The 22,373-nt window shown below is 38.9% G+C and overlaps 1 protein-coding gene across 5 annotated transcripts in view; it reads right to left on the bottom strand.

Moving 5' to 3' along the window:
* The window catches only part of PPP2R2C (protein phosphatase 2 regulatory subunit Bgamma), a 203,425-nt gene that overhangs the window by 112,325 nt on the left and 68,727 nt on the right, over positions 1-22,373 (bottom strand). Inside the window, exon 2 of one of the 5 annotated variants that reach the window (XM_057426567.1) lies at positions 10,932-11,024. The exons of the other annotated variants lie outside the window; for them this stretch is intronic. Coding sequence (XP_057282550.1) covers positions 10,932-10,998 — 67 coding nt within the window. The 5' untranslated portion in view covers positions 10,999-11,024. The remainder of the gene's footprint in view (positions 1-10,931; positions 11,025-22,373) is intronic. 5 annotated transcript variants of the gene reach the window in all.

The following is a 22,373-nucleotide window of genomic DNA, read 5'->3' as shown; positions in this document are numbered from 1 at the left end:
CTAGACTTACACTGAAATTACTTTGCTCATACTACTTAGTTTTACCTATAAGCACTGGCATACACAACTAAAATCCCCAAAATAACTCAGGAGACTTGAGACATCTTCTCCAAGGAAGCATCGCCTTTTGTCCTCAATGTATGCATTTATTCCAGACTAAGGGTGGAAATGATGCAGTGTTTACTGGTCAGAACTGATGTCTGGAAGTAGAGGAGAAAGTGTCACATTCCAGATGTACATGATGTTTTCATACTGAAAAATAGGCTGAGATTGAGCCTACCACAGGACAGGCTAATCTTAGCAGCAGCTAAAGCAGGGCAGGAAGAACTCCGGTTCCATGCAGGCTTTTCCATAGCTCAAGTGCAGGAATTATAACTTGGCAATGGTTTGTGTCTTGCTGGAAAGAAGAACTCATATTCCAAACTGAAGCCCCTCAGGTAACAGCAGTTATTTTACAGGTATAAAAGCATATCCAGTTCCCAAATCTACAATGACCCCTCCACAGCTGTGTGCGGGAAGGCACAGGTAATAACACAGCCCTTGCAGAAGTGGGGAAACCATCACAGCAAACCCTGAGGAGAGGCAATCACCTGCACAATCTGAAGTAACCTTTGCTAACTTGGAGACCCTCTCCTCAGTTAATATTGACTCCCCACCCAACTCCACCTGCTACGTCCTGCCTAGCAGTATAAATCAGCTTCCATGTTACAGTCTTAAAGACAGTTTGTTCTAACTGCAGGAGAGCTGCTCAGTTAATTTGGGTTAGAGGAAATCACTTCCCCACCAACAAAACAACAAACTTACAAAACAATGTGCAGTTGCTTATAACCAATGACCCTTGCAAAACAGTTTCAAGATTCAACATCTGGGAAACACAGAAATGTATTCACTGATGGCTTTGTATCAGCATAAATGACTAATTACTTTAATCACAATGCTCAAAAGATAACAAACTTGATTTATTATAAATACAGGGGCTTGCCTTCCTTTAAAAATGACTTGCTCTGCAGTTCAGGACACAAACTGATTTATGGCACTGCTTGTAATTTTCTATTTTAACATTTAAGAATCAGTGAAAAATGAATTAAAAGTAAACCAGAGCAAGACACATTCCCAATATAACTGTATTCAATTCCACAGCAATGCTCATACATTATATATATCTTGCCCATGGCAGGGGGGGTTGGAACTAGATGATCTTTAAGGGCCATTCCAACCCAAACCATTCTGTGAGTCTAGGATTCTATGATTTCCCAAATAGTAAAGACACAAAAGTATTGTGGAAAACATGCAAAGAATACAATAATAATTTGGCCAAGATTACAGAAAGAGTGAATATTCTTGCCTTTGTCACACATGACTGTTCATTATTTAGTGATGCCTGACTTGCGTTGCTGAGACCAGCTGAATACAATTCCAATCCAGTTTAGCCAGGAATAACTGAGAGAGTCACAAGTCACTTAAAACAGATTATGAATCATTTCTGGCATAGGATCCCATCAGAGAGAGAGACTGAATCTGCCCTAATGGACAAGCAGGTATCTTCACATCTGTGCTGCAAAGCCACTTAGGAAAGCACTCTGCTCTTTCATGACCCCTGCATCACCCGTCCTTCACCTCACCTCTGGGCCATGTATGAACAGACAAAGCACTTCAAGCATGTCAGGTACCCATGACAAGGCTTATAGATTTACTGCACTACATTCACACTACATAATACAGTTACAGGTTTCTGCAGTACGTATCTTTCAAATAAACACAAAAAACATCTGTGTCTGATCTACTTACACTAAGATTAAATTGCTTAGGACTCTCTCATCCATTTTGAAGTCCTCTTAAATTTGTCCAAAAAGATGACTGCCATGGATTCCCTCTTTTGAAGAGCCCTCAGATGCTTTTTTATATATTTTGCTGCATGGGTGAAGGGAGAACCAGCATATCAGAGATCAGAAGAAACATTTATCGTAGTTCACTGGTAACCAGCAAAGTTGTCTAGCTTATCTTGAGTTTTTGGGGTAATCACTGGAGCCCCAAGATGCCCAAGGAGACTGTCACAGAACTGTGTATTAGTACACTTGCTTAGCCATTTTAGTGTTAATTATTATCACATCAACATTTGCAGAAAACAGTGATTAAGGGCAAGATAAGATTATTTCCCACTGGAAGATGTTTTCAGAGACTGGAAGATCTGCTTGATCTAGCTTGAACTGTAAGCTCAGCTAAACCAAACCATATTCCTCAGGGCACCGCAACAAACCCATTATCATCAAATAGACAATGGGCAGCCAGGTTCATATTACAGCTGCTTCTTGCGTTGATCAGCACAGTCACCGTGACCTCGAGTTCCCCCTGTTTTAATATATCCTCACATTGTCTCTCATCTCATACTTAACACTAATATTCTTCTGAGCAAAGCCACCTCCTTCTTGTGTGTTTACAGAACCAGTTGTGCCTAGTGACCCTCAGTGCTACCACAGTATAAATAATAAGACAGAGATGCATCTGATCATGATTTATGGCAGAGAGCTGAACAACACATTCAATGAAATCTTTGCATTATCAAAGTCAATTTTTATTCTTGAGGCTAGGGTTTTTCCTATTATATCATCATGGTTGGTATCTTCTTGGTACAAATTATCTTTCATATGAAAATGGGTTTTTTTTATTCACCTAGCTATTCCGATTATCATTATTTCAGTCATTTATCAATTCAGATTATCATTATTGTGATTATTACCACAACCACACAAAATGGAAGTAAGAATATTATTTTCAGTGGCACTTCGGTCAAATTCTATCAATCATTTCTTCCAAGCCTGGTGGCACACAAAGTCCCAGAATTCATATCACTGCAGTTTGGAAGATATCCATCAAAAGATTAGTAAAAGACACCTGTTTTGGTCTATGCTTTTGGTCCACGAGCAGCCCACATATATTCTATAACCGCTCACAGATGACAAAGTACCAAACGCCACTTCCGCACAGCTGCACAAAAACAGCATGCTACTGTAGTAATTACAAAAGAGATCAGAATGTATGAGATACCTACAAATGTAACACAGGTTTCTAAGATATGTAATGAGAGTCACACAGTTCAGATAGCTCTGTGATAGCCTGTGAGAAAAGTCTTTGGAATCTGATGTCATACTACTACTCAGGTATGTCTGGAAGTGCATATATCATTTTTGAGGAATGCTGATAAAGATTGCTCATTTTCTTTCTTGGATCTTTACCTCACATCACTGGTTTCATACTTAAATGCCTTTCAAATAAAGGTGCCCTCATTCTATGAACTGAACTATCTGGAGTTCTGCTTGTTTTTTTTAATTCACAGAATCAGAGGTCAGGCAGAGGGAAGTGTTCAGGGAAAGATTTGGAACGAACTACAAAAGAATGAGAGATATAAATTCAAGCAGAATCTGACACAATTAGAGGAATTCTCATTCACAAAACTAAATTCCACTATTTTACACAAAAAGAAGCCATTAAATAGATACCTGTTGGTTAAATCTGGGTTATAAACAGAACCATTATGGCAGTGAGAGTGTAATGAACAGCGTTTACTGACATCATGAAAATTATTCCAACCTTCAAAAGTCTTTTAACTGAGATTATGTTTCAGAAGGAAACATTGTTTTGAACAGAAATCTTGTGTTACAGCTTGAATTTTAAAATGTACCTCTATTGTTTCAGAGAAGCATTGAGACTGGAAGCTCACTCTTCCAGGCATTTATTTTGTAACAATCATTTAATTTCGTATTTAGTTATGTTTGACAACTCTCGTGGGGAGCTGAACACCCTCCTCTACAGCTCTGTGAGTACTGAGAGAAAAATATGAAATAACTTTGAAAATGACAGATCAGGTTCACTGGCAGCCTGGTTCTGCTAAGCTCAGCAAGAGGAAAGCTGCTCAGTATCTTTACCACTGCAGTCACTCCTAGAGGCTATTCTGACTTGCGCTTGCTGGCAAAAGTTCCTAAAGGACCATCTGCCAGCAAGAACAGTGGGGGGAAAAAGTCATTCATGTGCACACTCAAGTACTGCCAAGTCCTCCCTAATTCTCAAAACTTCTAATAGTAGAAGCTACCGCAAGCAAGATTTAAGACTTTAGTATGTCAATGTTACCTGTGTGAAGTCCTCAACATAGAAGCCCTTCACCAGAAGAGACAAAAGAGAGTCTTCATAAAAAGAGGAGGAGAAAAGTGAACAGGTAAAACAATTTATCTTTTATACTCAGAATACTATGGTTATGGTCACAGAACCATGGTGGGGGCAATTAAGAAGTGACCAATAAATACAACAAATATGTGCACATTAAACTTATATCTTAAAAATTGCTGCTACGGGTCTATTTATTTAACTTATTACTATATAAATCCATGCAATCCTAAAGCATTCAAACAGCAGATGCATGGCAGAGCAGCCTATGCTTCAGTAACAGAACATGCCGTTTCCCTCAATCACATTTGAAAAAAGGCAGATCAAAGAGTCAAAAATGTAAAATTAAATGCAAAACCTTATTCTGATTTAAGGAAACCAAAACAATTATATATATTTTAAATACATGGAGATATATATATATCTTTCACATATATATATATAGATATAAACACATTTCAAAATTAGAGCTTCATTTTCTTATCCTGTCCTATTATATGTACCCATTCCCACCCTCACAAGGGTAAAATGTACCCTTGAAGGCATCAGCCTGCATAGAATGGCAGCAGCTGGTCTGTTCTGTTCCGGGTCTGAGCAGATGCAGCACACGTTGCCAGAGTTGTCTGTACGTGATGCTTTCTCACAAATACTCATAAGGCTTTTTTAATTAATCTTTTTTCCCCTTCTTCCTTTGCTATTTCTACTGAAAGCATGGCTTTGATTAGGATTTTCTGCCTCTATGGTACTGGCCAAGGAGTAAGGTGGTCCTAAGTGAGTAAACCCTACAGTTATACTCTTACAGTCTCATCTTCCTTCCCCTTCACACTATTTATCTATTCATCATGCATTTTTAAGTGACATCTAACATTTAGATGATATTCAGTTCTAGACACAGTTCATGGAAATCATCACTTAGTAACAGTCAGTAACACTGAAGTCAGTGAAATGTCTGATTTCATACCAGTGCTCTCTGCCTCCTAGCACAGCACTGGATCTTCTGTGATACAGTGAGCAACGGTGATTTTTCCCTATCACTAGATGTTCAGATTAGATTTTGGGTTCACTTGGCTCATGGAACAAAAGAAAAAGACAGACTTTGCTGTTCAGATGAAGCACGGTGTAACTGGTCATAGGCACTGTTGTTTTACGACAGAATTCTAACCTAAACTGTAAGCCTCAGTCTGGGGAGAAATAAATCTGCTTACTGGCACAATTTATACAACTTTGCAGGATGGGAGAGGTTTGGGGGTTTTGTTTTTTACAGCGGCTTGGTTTCTGTTGATACCAATCACTCCTTCATTCCCATTTCCATGCAGTTCTACAGCTCAGCCTGAAACTGCAGTTCAGCTGTTTCTTTTGCACACTGATACTACAAAATTCATCCTGTAAAACAGAGAATACTTTTTCTCTATCTAACATTAAGCCAGCAACTTTTTATTTATTCATGCCCTGTTCCTGTGAAAAGAAGTCAATGGGGGTGGTCAATGGGTGGAACAGACCTCTACAACACAGCCTTTTCTATAAGCGGTTTCAGTACATAGACCTTATATAACCGAGCTAACAGAAAAAGGAAAATAGTATAAATATTAAGGAAGAAAAACACCATCATGAGAGAAATACTAGAAAATAATGGTCTCTGTCAGTGTGAAACCATCAGCACTGTAGATTGAAAAATCTTGTAACTTGAAGGCAAGGCACAATTCAATTTGTCTTCAGCTTCTTTTACCCCGTGTTCCTCTGAAGTGTTCGGCTAAAGCCAGCATGAGGTCTGCTCCAAACTTGCGTCAGATTCCTCTACAAGCTGTATGAAAACACACACTTGCACCACCCACAGCAACCCAAACAAGAAATCCCTATACGTTCACTGTGAGGTTCAAATGTATCAAGTTCATAGCACACCTGTCAGAGTCACGGCACTTTCAGCCATGTAACTAGGACAGGCGAGTACACAGGCCATAACATCACTTTTCTTCCACACAAGCATTTAGCTGAGAGGACAGAGGGAAGAAAGAAGCAGCATCAGCATTCATCTAGCAGCAGCCTCCCTGCGGGGCTCACAAAGGTCTTCTAGTGTCCTCTGCCCATCAGGGACAGTGCTAAAAGCCATCAGACACCAGGCAGGACTGGGGCAGGAGACAACCTGGAATGAACTTCTTTCAAACAGACCTCCATGTTATTCCCAACCATCCAGAACTGGGCAGCCAAGCCTCAATTTAAAATTAAACAAAAACCCTATTAGTAAACACTAAGAAAAATCTCTTCCAGTTTTCAAAAAACACAACTCTTCCAACAGAATAAATGTTTTCATTCTAATTTCTCTCTGCTGTTTCCATCCTAGGGAACAAACAGGACCTTGTTCTTCCAGCCTGGTCCCAAACTGCCACAATACATTGTATCATTCTCTCCTTCTTAACAGCAAAATAAGCTGCTTTTTTCTCTTTTGACAAACCCCAGTGCAATGCAAATATCACCACATCACTCAGCACTCCTCTCACATTTCCACAGACAGGATCTGGTAGACAGTGTTACATCAAACTGTCTAAATAGCAGCCATCTTTGCTCTAAATTCCAGCTAACATCCCAATTCTTTTTTTTTTTTTTTCCACCTGGAAGTTCAGATCAATTTTCTTGGAATTTAACCACTGCCTTTTTCATTACAGCTAAATTTTAACCAATCTCTTAAATTTTATTAAAGTGCTTCTTAAGATGTATCTGTCCTTTAAAAAAAAAAAAAAAGACTTTTCCTGAAGCACATTCTGAAGTACTTTAAAACAGAACACATGAACACATTTCCCAATTTGTTTCATCTTCCTGGAAGAGCCCAAATTATTTGATCGAGCAAAAGAAAGTCTACAAAAATCCACACTTCCTGGCACAACAGCAATTAAAGCGCAGGAGAAATTCTCTATCAACTCCAAATGCACAGTAGATGAGCCTAAGAATGAAACTGCAAATGGTATGTAAGAGCAAACTTCTCTTTGCCCCAGAAAATCTCACAGTTCCAGGGTCTCAGTATTTATTCTGTGAACTTTCAATTTGCTGCATACTAAAGCAGAAAACTCTGCTTCTTTAGATTCCATCAACCTCAATACTCTTGAGCTGTTAGGTTTCACTAATCTCCCTAAGAACGACAAAACAAAAACCACTTTAAATGTGGTTTCATGGCTGATCTGACAGTTTGACTTTATGAAAACTCATTTGTGAGTTAGGTTTTGACGGATTGCAAAGGACGACAGGTACCTGTACTGTATCTGAGGCGATGATTATCAGATGGCATTCGCATGAGGCCCCTGAAGGAAGATTTACATTCTGTATCACCTTTTCATTTTTGTCTGCATATCTCAACCTGGGTTTGCAGTATTTTGACTGTTAAAACTGTTTTCAACATCTGAGTTCAAATAACCTGCTACAAGATTAAAGGCGACACTCTTGAAAGCAATTTCAATGGACTTCAATGTTCTACGTGCTCAAAATAATTAAATGGGTGAAATTGTTATTGTGGGATTTGGGCACTATTTGCTTGTTTGTTCCTTGCACAAAGACAGCTCCAAATACATATTTCCTTATTATCTGCATTACAGGAGTATGCAAAGTCTCAGGCAGCTTTGGGTTTCTGTGTGCAAAAAGAAAAATGTATTTCCTGCCCTGTGAGAGTTCACAGCATCGGCAATGATTCTGCAATGAGTTCCATGCATGGCAACACCTGAACCTTTATGGATGGCATAATAATGCTGCAGATGACTGGGAACTAAATATATAATAACCATTTTTCATATACATTGTTAAACAGCTGCTGATTGATAATGATAACCTGGTCACTTATGAACTTGGCTGGACTAAAACTGCCAACCGAAAGATGAATGAAGGATAAAAGCCTCGTCCTTCATGAAACCTGGAGAGACAGGTGACGAATTCTTTCCCACAATCACAATAATACTAAATAGTAACATGTTAGGAGCCTATGATAACTACCTAATAAATCTATGAAACCAGTTGAACAGCCTGATACCTGAGCAAAGGAGTTTTTTTCCTCATAGCTTTGGCACTTCAGTCTCCCTTTTACTTACAGATGCCAGTGACAAAGTTTTGATGAGAAGGAATTTCCTTCTGCTGCATCTCAGCAATTTATTTTTAGAAGTCTGGCGCTGACACATGGAACATTTTTAACACACATCAAGTAAATGCTTCATTTTGAATAATCTAACATTACACAGTTCCTTCCATATCATCACGCACAGCCTGACATACTCCACCCTAGCTCCAAACCTGCTAGGGAAATGCCCTTCAGAAAATGCCTCCAGAAGACTGGGAATCCCCTCTGGATCATCTACATATAAATACAGATCTGTATTATCTTCACAGACAGAAAGACAAAGAGAAAAACCAAGATTTTAGCATGTAGGTTTCCCAACTGTGACGAGGCATGGTCATACATTATTCAGTGTGAACTTGAACAGTTGCTTTATCCTTGTTTGCAACCTACGCCTCCAACACATGACCCAAAATTCTGGATATGTCCCTTTGAACTCTGTTGTTATGTAGTGGTCAGTGAGAAAAATGAGTTTGTGACTTCAGACTGAAGGCTCAAACCAACTCACTATAATTCAGGAAAGATAGTTATATACCCTCTCCAAGGACTAGTTTAACTTTCCTCTACTGTCAGTCCTTGGACATAACCAGCAAGGGTATACAATCACTAGCATATAACTGGAGGTAAGGAAAAGGCAATAAAACTAAAGCTCTTAAGACAGAGATCTGTAACTGCAATGCTGAAGCCTTTTCTTATATGATCAGTCAAAGTGGGATCAACAGAATTACTTATACAAGTTAGGACTCCAGGATCAAGGTCATGAGGTTTATCCTGCTCTGGGATACTCTAGATACTATGTTGTTTTACAAGTCTGCTCCTTTAGATCACCACTATTCAATGTAAACATGCAGAAAAATCAGACTCTGTATTAGTTAGAATTCATTGAAGTCATAATCAGAGACAGAAAGGTAAATGCAGTATGAATAAAATACAGTGTGAAGAAAATAGTGTCTTTGACCATTCTTTTGTGCTCATACTTGACAACGATTTAATTGTGTTTTTGTACTTGAATTTAAAATTAAGTCTTTTATAAGAACAGTTTAATTGTGATAAGGATATAATTATCTTCAAAGGTTTACACGGCATAGAAGTAGGTTTGAGCTCAATATCTAGGAGTCCAACTCTGGACCTCTCCACAGCTTTGTCAGCAACAGTAAGAGGTTAACAATCTGCACTGCATTCAAAAGAGCTGAAAAATCAGATCCATGTCATTTATTGGCACCATGCAAACATTAAGTAAGGTGACTTATTAGTAAATATACCTAATATTATACTACCTAATGCTGCGTATTGTCATGACAAGGATACTCAAACTGTCTTCACTTAAAATGAATTTATGGATAAGTCCCAAATTACTTCCGAGTTTAACTCGGTTACTCATTTTAACTATGAGTCAAATCCTGTATCTCTTGCTAGCCTGACAAAAAGAGAAGTCAGGAACTGTTTTAGCTGTATACGGAGTGAATACTATTCTGATTTACATCCTCTAAAGTAAAAAAGGCAAGAAATCTCTTTGAAATTCTAGTTATGAAAATGAACTCTTTTTATTCTAGATCTTCTGGAACTAGTCATGAATATTGGTAAATTATTGGTAACTATCAAACTGTACTATGTTCTCTTGTTATCATACCTGTATACAAACAACCACAGAAGCAGAGTTAAACAGGCTTATGGGCCTCAAATACAAATGACAATCAAGTGGTTGCAAATCCTTCACATAGCATCTGAAGCTACAAAAGCAACTGAACATGACCTAAAAGCCTTGACAAGCCTTTGTTTCCATTTTCTCAATTGTATTTCTATATTTAAGAGATGTAAATTTAGCTGAAAACAAAACACTCATCACTGTATTTGAAATCTGTAGAGTACTTAAATAAATCCAGGTACATATATGACGATCCATTTGCCAAAAATTTGTGAGCACTCGCTATTTTTGTTGTGAAAAAACTCACATCAGTCACACTAATTCCTCTAATGTGCTTTATCACATATTTTTTGTTTTAGATGACAACTATCTATTCTAACTGCAATACACAGCCATTACTTTCATATAGTGTAGAATATTGCACGTCTAAATTTAGATAGGCAGATTTCATTAATTGTAAATTAATTTAAAAAAGAACATGAATTTACCAGCTTAATTGGTGTTAATATCTAAATTACATAGTAATTACAAAAAGAGAAAACGTGGAGATACGGCTTTACAATGCAAACCTAATAGTTCATTTAGATACTGCAAACCAACATTCACTATCTTATCAATTTCTGGTGCATTTCAAAGCATGCCTCCTGGTGTAGTCCTCTAAAGCTCCTCTTGCACACAAGGCTGTTTTTCTGATTCACATTTAGACCAGACTGCATTCAGTGATTCGCATGCTACGTTGTAGACGTGTACATCAAGCATTGACAACGTCTCTGAAAATAAAACAGTGCAAAAAGAAAAGAAAGATGCAAAGGTGCCATCCAACCACAAAGAAATATCAAAATGTGAGATCAGTCAAGCAGAATAATGCAACCTCAGTGAATCCAGCCCTCGCCGCTTTACGGAACATAAACTGATTATCTGTTCAAGACTGGTGGTTCATTCAAGACAAGGGGTCAGTCTCTGTCCAGCAGCCTGTCCCGCAGGAACCACTGCCTGGCAGCAATCACTGCATGGACAGAGACTCTTCCACCCACTCACCTCCAGAAGTGACCTCTTCAGAACTGGGCTGAGGAACATTGGCAGGACAATGTGGGGAAGCTTGCATTGCTGCTGCCCTTTGCTATACCTGTCCTGTGGAGAAATAGAGGACTTAATTTCCAGGGCTGCAGTGAGCATCTCCCCCATTACAAGTAAAGGAAAAAGAAATTAATTTGACAATGCCTGCTTTGAACAAGTACATTTAGGGGTATGGTGAAGAACTCCCATTTTCTACTCAAGTATTTGGGTTACTTTCACATCTTCTGTGGAGCTCCATTTGTCTGCCCAGCCAGCAAGCTGGATTCTTTGGTCCATGAGTTGATGGCGTTCTTGCCAGTTACCTATACAGCGAGCTGGGATATGACCATTGAGAATCAACTAAAAAGCATGAGTAAAATAAATAGGAAATCATGCTTAAATAAGTCTCTCAACTCTGACATGAGCAAGTACTTGCCATTGGGCAACTCTCTCCCTTCTACCTCCCTTTCACAATGGCAAGTTTCTTAGTCTGCTCTTTATACATTTCCGTTACAGAAACCATTACCATACAGATTTCCTAACAGAGAAACAGTCCTGTTTACTTCTTCTGTCCCACCCATTCCATAAAGGCATTACACTTCCACATTAATCTAAATAGGTTTACCTCAAGAATTGATCCTAGCAAAAACAACTTTTAAAGGAAAAAAGGAAACCTTCCATTATCCTCATGGTTTCCAGCTAGGACAACGGGTTTCAGCCACCACTTTCAGTGTGACACATAGAAATTACCTGTTGATACCAAAAGCATAGTCCTTTAAAACAAGAGGAAAAAAACCTCTATCTGAAATACATAATTCATACTTTTGAGCGTGGTGGTGATTACAATGTTTTACAATTTCAAAAGCAATTCCCTAAAGCTTTACTAAAACAAGGCTGTTTGCTTCCAAAAGTGATTCCTTTGTATCTTTCAGGAGAACCATGACAATTTTTGTTGAAGGAAATGTCAAGTTTAGACACGGAGTATTGGAAGCTAATGACCAACTATTTTATTCTGATAGGAGCATACTCTGAGTACTGACGTTCACAGGCAGGCGCAATTTCAAATGATTATTTGGAAACACTTCAGCCTTCATTACATTTGCTTAACTTTGACCAACAGCAATGTTAATCTTGAAAGTGAACTGGAAGGCAAGACAAAGCCTATACATGTGAGGTTTATATATAATTCAGAGCTGCTGAAAAGCATCGAACGTGTATCTGTAGACTCTCGCATTGCATTGGACAGTCAAAGCTGCTTAGTTCATCCCTTTGAAAGTATCATGGCAGACAAGCAAGGAGTGGAGGCTTAGCAAAGGGATTTTGCTCTACAGAACACCAGAGTGGTTCATGTCTTATAAACTAACATTTTGTAGAAGTACAGAATCGGTGTATATGGGGCAGGGCCTCTGCAACTCTGTGCTCCAGTGAACTACTGGAAGCACAACCTTGCCAAAACTGTAGATCAGGTCAGCTGTGGATTCGTATGGTAGGGTCTTGAAAACCAGCAAGGGTGGAGATGCCACAACCTCTTTGGATAACCTTTCCAGTTCTGCACTGCCCTCCTAGAGAAAAAGCTGTTCTAAGTAGCCAGTCTGAACCTCTCAAGCTGCCTATCAGTTGCTTTGACCTTACAATATCATGCACCACTACCCAGAAGTGTTTGGCTCCACTGTCTCTGCAATCCCTGTCAAGTACCTATGAACTGCCATTGAATTGCCCTCAGCCTTCTCTTCACCAGCTTCAACAAGCGGGTGGAAGAGCCAAGAAAGTGATTAGAAAAATATTGCAGAGGAACTCTATTAGGGAAAAAACAAAGCAAACCAACAAACAGACACAACTTATCAATCACTTAAGCTCGATCTATCAGCTGGGTATATGCTGCAAACATAGGGGTAAACAGAATTGTTCTCTTATTTGGGCAGAACTGACTTATGCCTGAAACACACAGACAAAGTATGTTTTGGACTTAAGTCTGACTTTAGCCAAGATATTTGGATGAGGTATCTCCAAGAGAAATAATAATAATTGGTCACATATATTGCACCATATTCAATAAATCTAGTATTTAAATATAAACCAAGGTACAGCAAGTTGGTTCAAAAAAAAAATAGGACAATGATTAATTCTGTCCTGAGCACCATAAATCAATGACCTGTTCACTTTCTAAGACAATTAGATGTGCTAATTCTAAGCACTAACAGTAAATCTGCTCCTTTTCTTTGCTTGACAAACACTAGAGGAGTATCGGAACCAAAACCTACATACTGCCTAAAACCCCCCTCAGAGTCACCAAAAAGCTGCCCTTGGAAGGACTGGCATTAGTGCAAACAGGTTTCACCCCAAACCACAACTTTTAATGTGTTTACCCTCCCTCAAATGCAAACTGGTAAAAGTTAAAACTGGTGGATGAGGAGGAAGCTACAACTGAAAGCAAGAGCTGAAACAGGCAGTATGGATTTTTGTTTGCTTTAGTAGTCCCCAAAAACATCAAATGGCAAGCATTTCACACTGTCAGGGTAACCTACTTTTGTTTCAAAAACAAGCCTTAAGCATTCAGAAACAAGCACCCCATGCACTAAATGCTTCAAAGAGCCTTTCCTTTGCTTACATCCTCCTGATTTTCTCCCAAGTTAACTATTGTTCTGAAACCTCTCCTACAGTCTGCATACTCCAAGCACTTCAAGAGGCACTTTAACCATATGGGGTATTTCTAAAATGTAGGATCACTTTCACTGTCAGGGAGAGTAGTTCATGGAATTCAAAAAGAAAACAATTTTGCCACGGGAGAAAGATATGTTCCAGAGATCAGTCCAACTCAAACAGAAAGCTATTTCATGACAAAGTTCATGATATTTTTCGCATAAACTCACATCCTACCACCATATCCAAGCTAGAATATCTCCTTCTTCCTTGTTTAAATATTGGGTAGACTCTATTATGTATATAAGGACTGTAACAGAGCTCCTGGATGTAGTTATCAGATCCATCAGAATTTTTCCTTTCAGTCCTATGGAAATCACTGGTTTTTTACAGCTCATTTCCCTTTGAGAAATGAAGGAAACCTACCTTTCAGTCTCCATGGCTGGAAAAAGTCCACTGTGTGGACCTTTAGATGAATGTATCCATGAATCTCTGGCTGCAGTAGTGCATTCCTCATCTCCATTCTTCACCCAGTGACAACATTCAGGTTGAACACAACCTTGCCCATTTCCTGCACGTGTGAGAGGACAGTACCACTGTGGACTGTAGTCCCACCTGGGTCTCCCCAGCCTGCATATACCTAGTGAAGAAAAATGAGCCTAACAATTTGAACCTACAGCTGAATGCTGTTAGTTGTCACTGCCAAGAAACCCATACTTAGGTGCCAGTACCCAGAAATGACATGGCTAGTACCTGAATTTTAATGGACAGACTCCACAGAAAAAGGATTAATGACAGTTTCAATATACTATATACTATGGCTTTGCTAAGAACCTAGGATTTTTTTATGCAAGCTAAAAGAATATTGATTTCTTTCAAGTCCACTGCACACTAAATGCAATTCCCACTGTTGATAATTGAGGTCTTGGATAAAAATGACGTTTCTCCCTAAGAAAAGAGTCAACGAGTCTTTCATGAAGCAGAAATGTCTAAGGCTCTCTGGTATTTCAAACAACCCTGTCAGCTGGAGGCAGCCAAAAACTTACATTGATTCATGAAAAAAAACAACAAAGAAAATTCAATTTGATGTCACCCATGCCTAGTGTATATTCACTGTGCGCTGTGGACTGCAAGACATTGCCAATCTAGAAACATCCATAGTGATACAGTTAACAGTACAAACTCAGTGCTTCATCTCTCGGTTACAAACTAAGGGAGAGCAAGAAATGGCTGTGAAGCCACAGAAGAAAAAAACAGTCATCCATGAGAAAGTGGCTGGATTCTGAGAAACTTCAGGAGGTTCCATCACAAGTGCAAAATTCTGCACTTGGGGCAGAAGAGCTCCACACATCTGGCTGAAAAGCAAGTGGCAATGTAGCAGCCTGGCTGGAAAGGACCACCTTAGGTCATCCAGGATGCTAGACTTAATATGAGCAAACAGTGGGATCATCTCAGCAAACCACATGCTGGGCTAACGCTACCAAGCAAACAGCCAGCAGAAAGAGGTCTATCACTGCTCAGTACTGATAAGGTTGCATTTCAAATACTGTGTTCAGCTCCTAACTTTTCCTCCCCCCAGCTGAAGCAGAAAAATTGGACAAATCCAGCAAAGTCCTAAGCACCTATGAAGTTGGTCAGGTGCATTAGGAAGTTTGGAGAGACCGGGGGAGCTGGGCTTGTTGAAGCTGGTGAAGAGAAGGCTGAGGGCAATTCAATAGCAGTTCATAGGTACTTGACAGGGATTGCAGAGACAGTGGAGCCAAACACTTCTGGGTAGTAGTGCATGATATTGTAAGGTCAAAAGCAACTGATAGGCAGCTTGAGAGGTTCAGACTGGCTACTTAGAACAGCTTTTTCTCTAGGAGGGCAGTGCACAACTGGAAAGGTTATCCAAAGAGGTTGTGGCATCTCCACCCCTGCTGGTTTTCAAGACCCTACCATACGAATCCACAGCTGACCTGATCGACAGTTTTGGCAAGGTTGTGCTTCCAGTAGTTCACTGGAGCACAGAGTTGCAGAGGCCCTGCCCCATATACACCGATTCTGTACTTCTACAAAATGTTAGTTTATAAGACATGAACCACTCTGGTGTTCTGTAGAGCAAAATCCCTTTGCTAAGCCTCCACTCCTTGCTTGTCTGCCATGATACTTTCAAAGGGATGAACTAAGCAGCTTTGACTGTCCAATGCAATGTCATTCTACAGATTAAGCAAACAAATGCCTGTTCCAAAGGGCTGGATCACTGTGCCCCACTCTTTGTCACTAGCAACCCAAACAAAGCACAAAGATACAACATGTGCACCAAGAAGTGTGCTTCAGATATCCAGAGCTAGAAAAGGCAACTCATCTCCGCTCAGCTTACTTGATTTGACCACAAGAGGTTGATAGACTCCCACAAGTGACTGAACCAAGTTATGCTAAAGTTAACCACGTTTTTTTAAGACTGATTAATTGAAGAGACTAATTCTGCATTTGACAAACAATTTCTTCCCAATAATGCAGCTGTGGTAATTCTTCAGCTACAGTCTATTCCTTGACTGTGGGCTACTCTTTGATGTAGCGCCTCAATCAAAAAAATCTGGAATGCTCTTAACAGTTATCATGACTACAGGAAAACTCCTCATCAGCTTAAGTATTTACATAAATGTTCTGCCTACAGCCTAAACTGCCACTGTGTCAGTATCACCATATGAACTTTCTGGAAGCTGTAAAAGCATAATTTAGGGGGGCAATATGAAACTAACAAGTACAAACCCAAAAATACCGATCAGAGGAAATTACTATTTTCCTAAGACATACATATTTTCTAAAGTTCTGGTAGTGATAACCCTGAAAAATAACTGTAACAAATTTATTTAAAACCGTGTTACTGACATTCAGGAAGTATCCTGTAATTTTTTCAGAGACATTTAATTATACCTTTCCTGCTACTCATCCATTGAAAGATCTTCTGGTTAGCATTAATTTGAATCTTCCTGCAACATAAATTAATACAACTTAGACACATATTTCAGCCCATTAAATAACAAACTGATAATGTGTCCAGGCAGTTTATTCTTGAAAGGAAGAAACAGGCACAGAATTAAAACCTGAACTACAATTACTCTGCATTTCAGGAAGTTAAAAAGTAGCCTGAAGCAACATTACCTCAAAGAGAAAATCCGGACAGTAGCTTTGCTGCACGTGAAGACATACAACAATATTTAAAAGAAAACAATATGCAGCAAGGATAAATTATAAAGAAGGAGTAAGCAAAGAGGTCAAAAAAACCCAAATGGGTTTGTACCCAGGTTATCATAAATTTGAATGTATTAAGGAAACTTGCAAAGACAGTATTAAGATCACAACATTCAACAGGATAACTTTAATAGTACACTAAACTTAACAACTTTTATTATACGTGAGAAATTCCAGATAGGCTTCCTAACCCATTATGCAAAGGAACAAAATTATAACCCTAAATGGCTGTAGTAACTATGGAAAATGTGTTCTTTTGGTTAAAGAATAAATTTTTGATAGACTAAATATACAGTTTGTTGGTGAACAGGAATGTAGTAAACCCTAAGAAAAATAACACCTTTAACAAATGCACATAATTTCAGCTCCCAGAGGTTTCTTCTCATGAAAGTGCAAAATGCACTTACGTTTCCTAACAGTATGTAGAAAAAAAATTAAGCTTTGTAGAAGCTAAGGTTTCTCAATACAGCAGTTAGGCCAAATTTCCACCTTTATCTATTTCTGCCCTAAACAGCAAAACCAGTAATGGCATTGAATCTCTGAAGATTCAGCACACTGAGATTCCCAGAAAGGTTTTTGATAAGTAATTATTTTATCCATTCTTGCACTGAGTCAGACAAACTCTTCAAAAGAAAATCCTTTTCCACTATTAGGGGTTATATACAACGTGTATATAATATAGTACTGAAGACAAAAGTAACTAAGTTTACTGTACAAAGTAATTAGGAAAAATAGATGTAAAGATTAAAATCAGGACTCTTAAAACACAAATAAAATATGTGGCTTGCATATACAGACATATGTTTTTTGGACTTACAATACATATACAGAATACAGTTATGCAAAGCCAGGCACCCTGGTCCAATCCCACTTAAGCCAGTGGCACCTTTTTAATAGACTTCATTGGATACTAAAGCAGAATTACATAAAGGCTGTAACAACCTGTCAGGATTTTAAAGAAGAAATTGCTGCTCTTTGATGGAAATGCAGATCTTGGTTTCCTAACAAAAAATAAGTAGTACATTACAGTTCTTCAAATCTTCATGCAACTTGCATTATTTCCAGTCACTTCCAGTTCCACAGCATAGTGGTAAACTTAAAAAAGGAAACACCTCTAGCCTTTCCCTTGGTAAAATCTGGTAAAATTCCCTTGGTAAAATCCTGACCCCATTCTTCAGACATCTCTGTTGATACTAACCTATTTAACTAGGACCTTACCCAGCAAGCCTGTCGGGCCTCCTTCCAAAGTCAGACATTCCTTCTCAATAGAATGGTGTAGAGGTAGAGACTCTTAAAATTCCAAGAAGACCCTCCCCTTGCATGTGAGGATGATAGACAGATAAATAACTAACTCCAGGTCCAAGATGATTTTGAGTCACGTCCGAGTCCTTTAATGACAGTAAAAGAATGGTACTAATAGGCAGTTCCAGACCTCGCCCTCTCAAGATCCAACAAACATAAGTACAGAGAGCAGAAAGAAGTTGGCAAAGACTGCCACATGCATTACAGTTCTGGCTGGATTTCCTTTTTTTTTTTCCCTAGATAAAGATTTCTGGACCTTGAAAAGAAGACAGGATTGCAAATAAAAGCCCAGTATCACTACAATCAAGTGAAACAGCACATGACAAAAGAACAATTGTAGTCAAGGAAGGAATGACCGTATTTCCATCTCCTTATTTCTCTCCCACCACAGCTTGGATCTACATTCCTGACTTTCTCCTCTGTCTGAGCAGGAGTATTACTTCCAGAGAGAGACGTGGAGAATTTAAAGCTTTGGGCCCTGAACAGAGATGGAACAGTTGCCTTCTGGCAGGAATTAAGGCTGGTATGGAATATTCACAAAAAAAAAAAATAAAATTAAAAGATAGTCTGGAAAATGGCCAAAAGGAGATCAGAGGAACTTTAGCAGCATGAAGGCATATACCAGAAGCACATGAAAGGGAACTTCAAGGCAGACCACTAGGTTTAAGGAAGTATCTTTTGCCTGGGTAAAAGGCAGTGTGAACGAGGGGAAAATGTAAATTACACTTGTGAAATATTTAGTCCCAAAATATATATACTCTTTTGTATAATTTCCAGACCTGACCACACGTCAGACATATACAACAAAAGACGTATTTCAGATTCAGCCCAAATTTTGAAATATAAGAACTGATCAGCATATCCTTCTTCCTCTTCTTCAAGAACAACGTGCTACTGTATCTGAGATTCAGATTCTGCAAAATGCCAGCTATCTGTGAGTTAAAACATATTAAACACAGCGAAACTATAGCTCATGTCTTCTAACACATATATTGTGGTAAATATATGCAACAGGCATGCATAATTATGATGATAAACTGAGACTTTCCAGAAACACCAATATGATGAAGTTCAACTAGAAACAGTAACAGAAGAAATCTGGAAGGATTATATAGGACACTGGCAGAACTACATAGCTTCAAATTAGGTGAGGACTCTAGTAGGACCAACCATGGCAGCACAGAGCTCATTATTTAACCCTAATTTTTTGTAACTTCATTAAAGACTTAATCTTTAAAAGTAGTATTAAGGGTAAAAAAATGTGATTGTTGTGTGTCCAATGTTGTCACACAGAGGTCTAGCAGCATCAGTGATTCAGGGGTGAATTGAGAAGCTGGCATCCTCACCACCACTGGGAAAAAGGGCAGCAAATGGACACAGACAGAATCCACATGCTTATTATACCCATGTATTTACTGGACTTCCAAAGCATTTCTGTTTAATATTAGCTTCTGCATTTAGTTTGCCTGCAATGCAGAAAGTCTCTCCTCTCTGAAGCATAAGCTAATAGAAATTCCTAAATCATTTTCTGCTCTGTTCACACAGAGGGACCTACAGAGGGGAGGCCAGACCATGGCTTCACTGAGACTCACTCATAGAACTGCAGGAACAAGATGGCTCCAGAACAATCAGTTATCCACATATATGATCTCAGTACCCCCACGGCTGGAAAGAGGAGCTCTGGGGATTCTGAATTGGATAAAAGCTTCAGGGAACCGCTGGGTTATTGCTTTTAAGAGCTATTAGGATGAAGAGGTGCTTTGGCTCATCTCTTGTTTCTGCGCTATGCGCTGCTATTGCACTCTGTCAATAAATTCTGTCCATGATTCCACCAGAAAAGGCAGGTTTTGAAAAACAGAATGAAAACAATTAGAGGAAAATCTTCCTGTTTTCCAGCAGAAGTTTTCTCAGTGAGGCACAGAACAAGGAACAGAAAAAACAATGCGTCTTCACACATGAGAGAGTTGGGGTTGTTCAGCCTGGAGAAGAGAAGGCTCCAGGAAGACCTTATTGCAGCCTTCCAGTAGATAAAGGGGGGCTATAAAGAAAGATGTGGAGAGACTTTTTATCAGGGCCTGTTGTGATAGGACAAGGGGTAATGGTTTTAAACTAAAAGAGGGTGGATTTAGACAAGATATTAGGAAGTAATTTTTTACAATGAAGGTGTTGAAACACTGGAACAGGCTGCCCAGAGAGGTGGTAGATGCCCCATCCATAGAAATGTTCAAGTTCAGGCTGGACAGGGCTCTGACCAACCTGATCTAGTTGAAGATATCGCTGCTTATTTCAGGGGGATCAGACTAGATGACCTTTAAAGGTCCCTTCCAACCCAAGCTATTCTACAATTCTATATATTTTAGGCATCCTCAGTTAACAAACTGTTAATTCAAATACTGACCCCATTAACCTGTATACAGATCTTTCAAAGCATGTAAACTACAGAACTAGTGTGCTCTCCCAAGTTACTCTAACTCTGTCATGCTGCAGAATAAAACATTTTAGAATGGGTAGATGATGAATACATTAAAGAAATCAGATTTAAAGCAAGACAAAATGGTTAATGGTAGCTCTAAAGTTAAAAGCTTTTTAAATCTTGGCAAAATTCAGATAACATTTTCTATTTAGCCTTAAAATTAAATCTCAAAAGTGTCTGGATTTACTGGATGCATTATTGTCTTGGACAATGAAGATCCATGAATGTATATGCTCTTATGCATGAACATATATGCTCTTATGCATGAACATATAACAAACGGAGATTTCTGGATCAGAGGTGACTTAGCAAGAGGAACAATATGAGCTTAGAAATATTTCCAATGATTCAGGATAAGAAACTGCTAAACTAGGTATTTTTTATAGCAAACTGTAAATTCTATTGCTAACAATAATATGCCACCCAAAATGACTGAACTCAGTCATTAAAATATAAATTAAAGGAATAGCATCCTGTGCCAACTTCAATACAACTACATCTATCAAGTCTTATCTGTAGTAGCTGGGCTGATGTTTGCTATGTGGAGTTAAAAACCACTAATTCCTCCAATTTACAGCAACTTCTTGGCTTTCAGGAACAAAAATCGTTTTCTGTCTAAATATACTTACACTTAACAATCAGGAATTAATCCCTCTGCAAACAATTCTCCACATTGGCAATCTTCTTTGTTAGTAATTATTTATAACACAGAAGCATCAAAGCTTTCTGCTTTCAGATCTAATATTAGTACTATTACTACCATTTCCCAGGTACATCCAGGATAACTGTCAAACATTTTTCAACATACTTATAGTTCCTATTTCTCCCTTGCCTTCTACCATGCATAAATATTACAAAAACCTTATAGACAACTGGTCTTGAAGAGGCTTTACAGTAAACATCACTACTATATGTCTCTACAACACAGATTAAGTGGTGCACATTAGTTTGCATGGTGCAGCAATGGGGCCCCGATGGCAGACAGAAGTCAGCACTGCTCACCACAGGCTGTACTCTCCGGGGTAGGCAGGTGTGGTGTTTCCTTCTCTGTCAGCAAGGGACAAGTCTAGAAACAGGCCAAGTTTGCTGACATTTTAAGCAGAAGCTGGACTCAGGTTGCTGGGCTCATTAGGGCTTCTTTCACCCTGGTCTCCCCTCTGCCTTTACTACCTCTACAGTGGGACAGCTACCCACAGCAGCAGAGAAGTAAGGTTGGGCAGCCCAAGCTACAACCTCCTCTGGAGAATGGACTGTTTGCTGCTAATAACAGCATCCACAAGCGGTTTCAAACCAAACCACAAATTAAAATACCTTGATATTGATTTGAAGGTATGCAAAAGTAAAAGAAACATTCTCAGTATTTCAACCTAACCAAAAAACTAGGAAAGGTCAATGCAACAAACAACTGTTTGTACAAGTCACATTCTGCAGTGATTTCTGCAGGGCAGTTCAAAGTTTAAGCAACTAAAACTCTTCACTTGGACATTGTGTAAATTCTTGCAGCTAGTAAATCTTCAAGTTTTAACATAACTGGTTGATTTTCAGTATCATTACTACTAAGAGATGCAACTTACTTGTTTCTAATCTAGAGCCTTTATAACATTTACATAGTGCCACAAAGGGCCTCTACTCTGTATGAGCTATTTTCCTGAAATGCAAGTGGAAGCACAGAAATACTGAATCTAACAATTAAGTACGTACTTGGCCCTCGAAGCCAAAAGTCATGCCCAAGTAATCAAAAACGCAGCTCATCACCTCCACACGGGAAAATC

This window comes from Pezoporus wallicus, unplaced genomic scaffold (assembly GCF_028554395.1).
Source record: "Pezoporus wallicus isolate ANWC-B61680 ecotype Strahan unplaced genomic scaffold, APGP_CSIRO_Pwel_v1 scaffold_13239, whole genome shotgun sequence".
Classification (NCBI taxonomy): domain Eukaryota; kingdom Metazoa; phylum Chordata; class Aves; order Psittaciformes; family Psittacidae; genus Pezoporus; species Pezoporus wallicus.
This window is presented reverse-complemented; position numbering and strand designations above follow the sequence as displayed.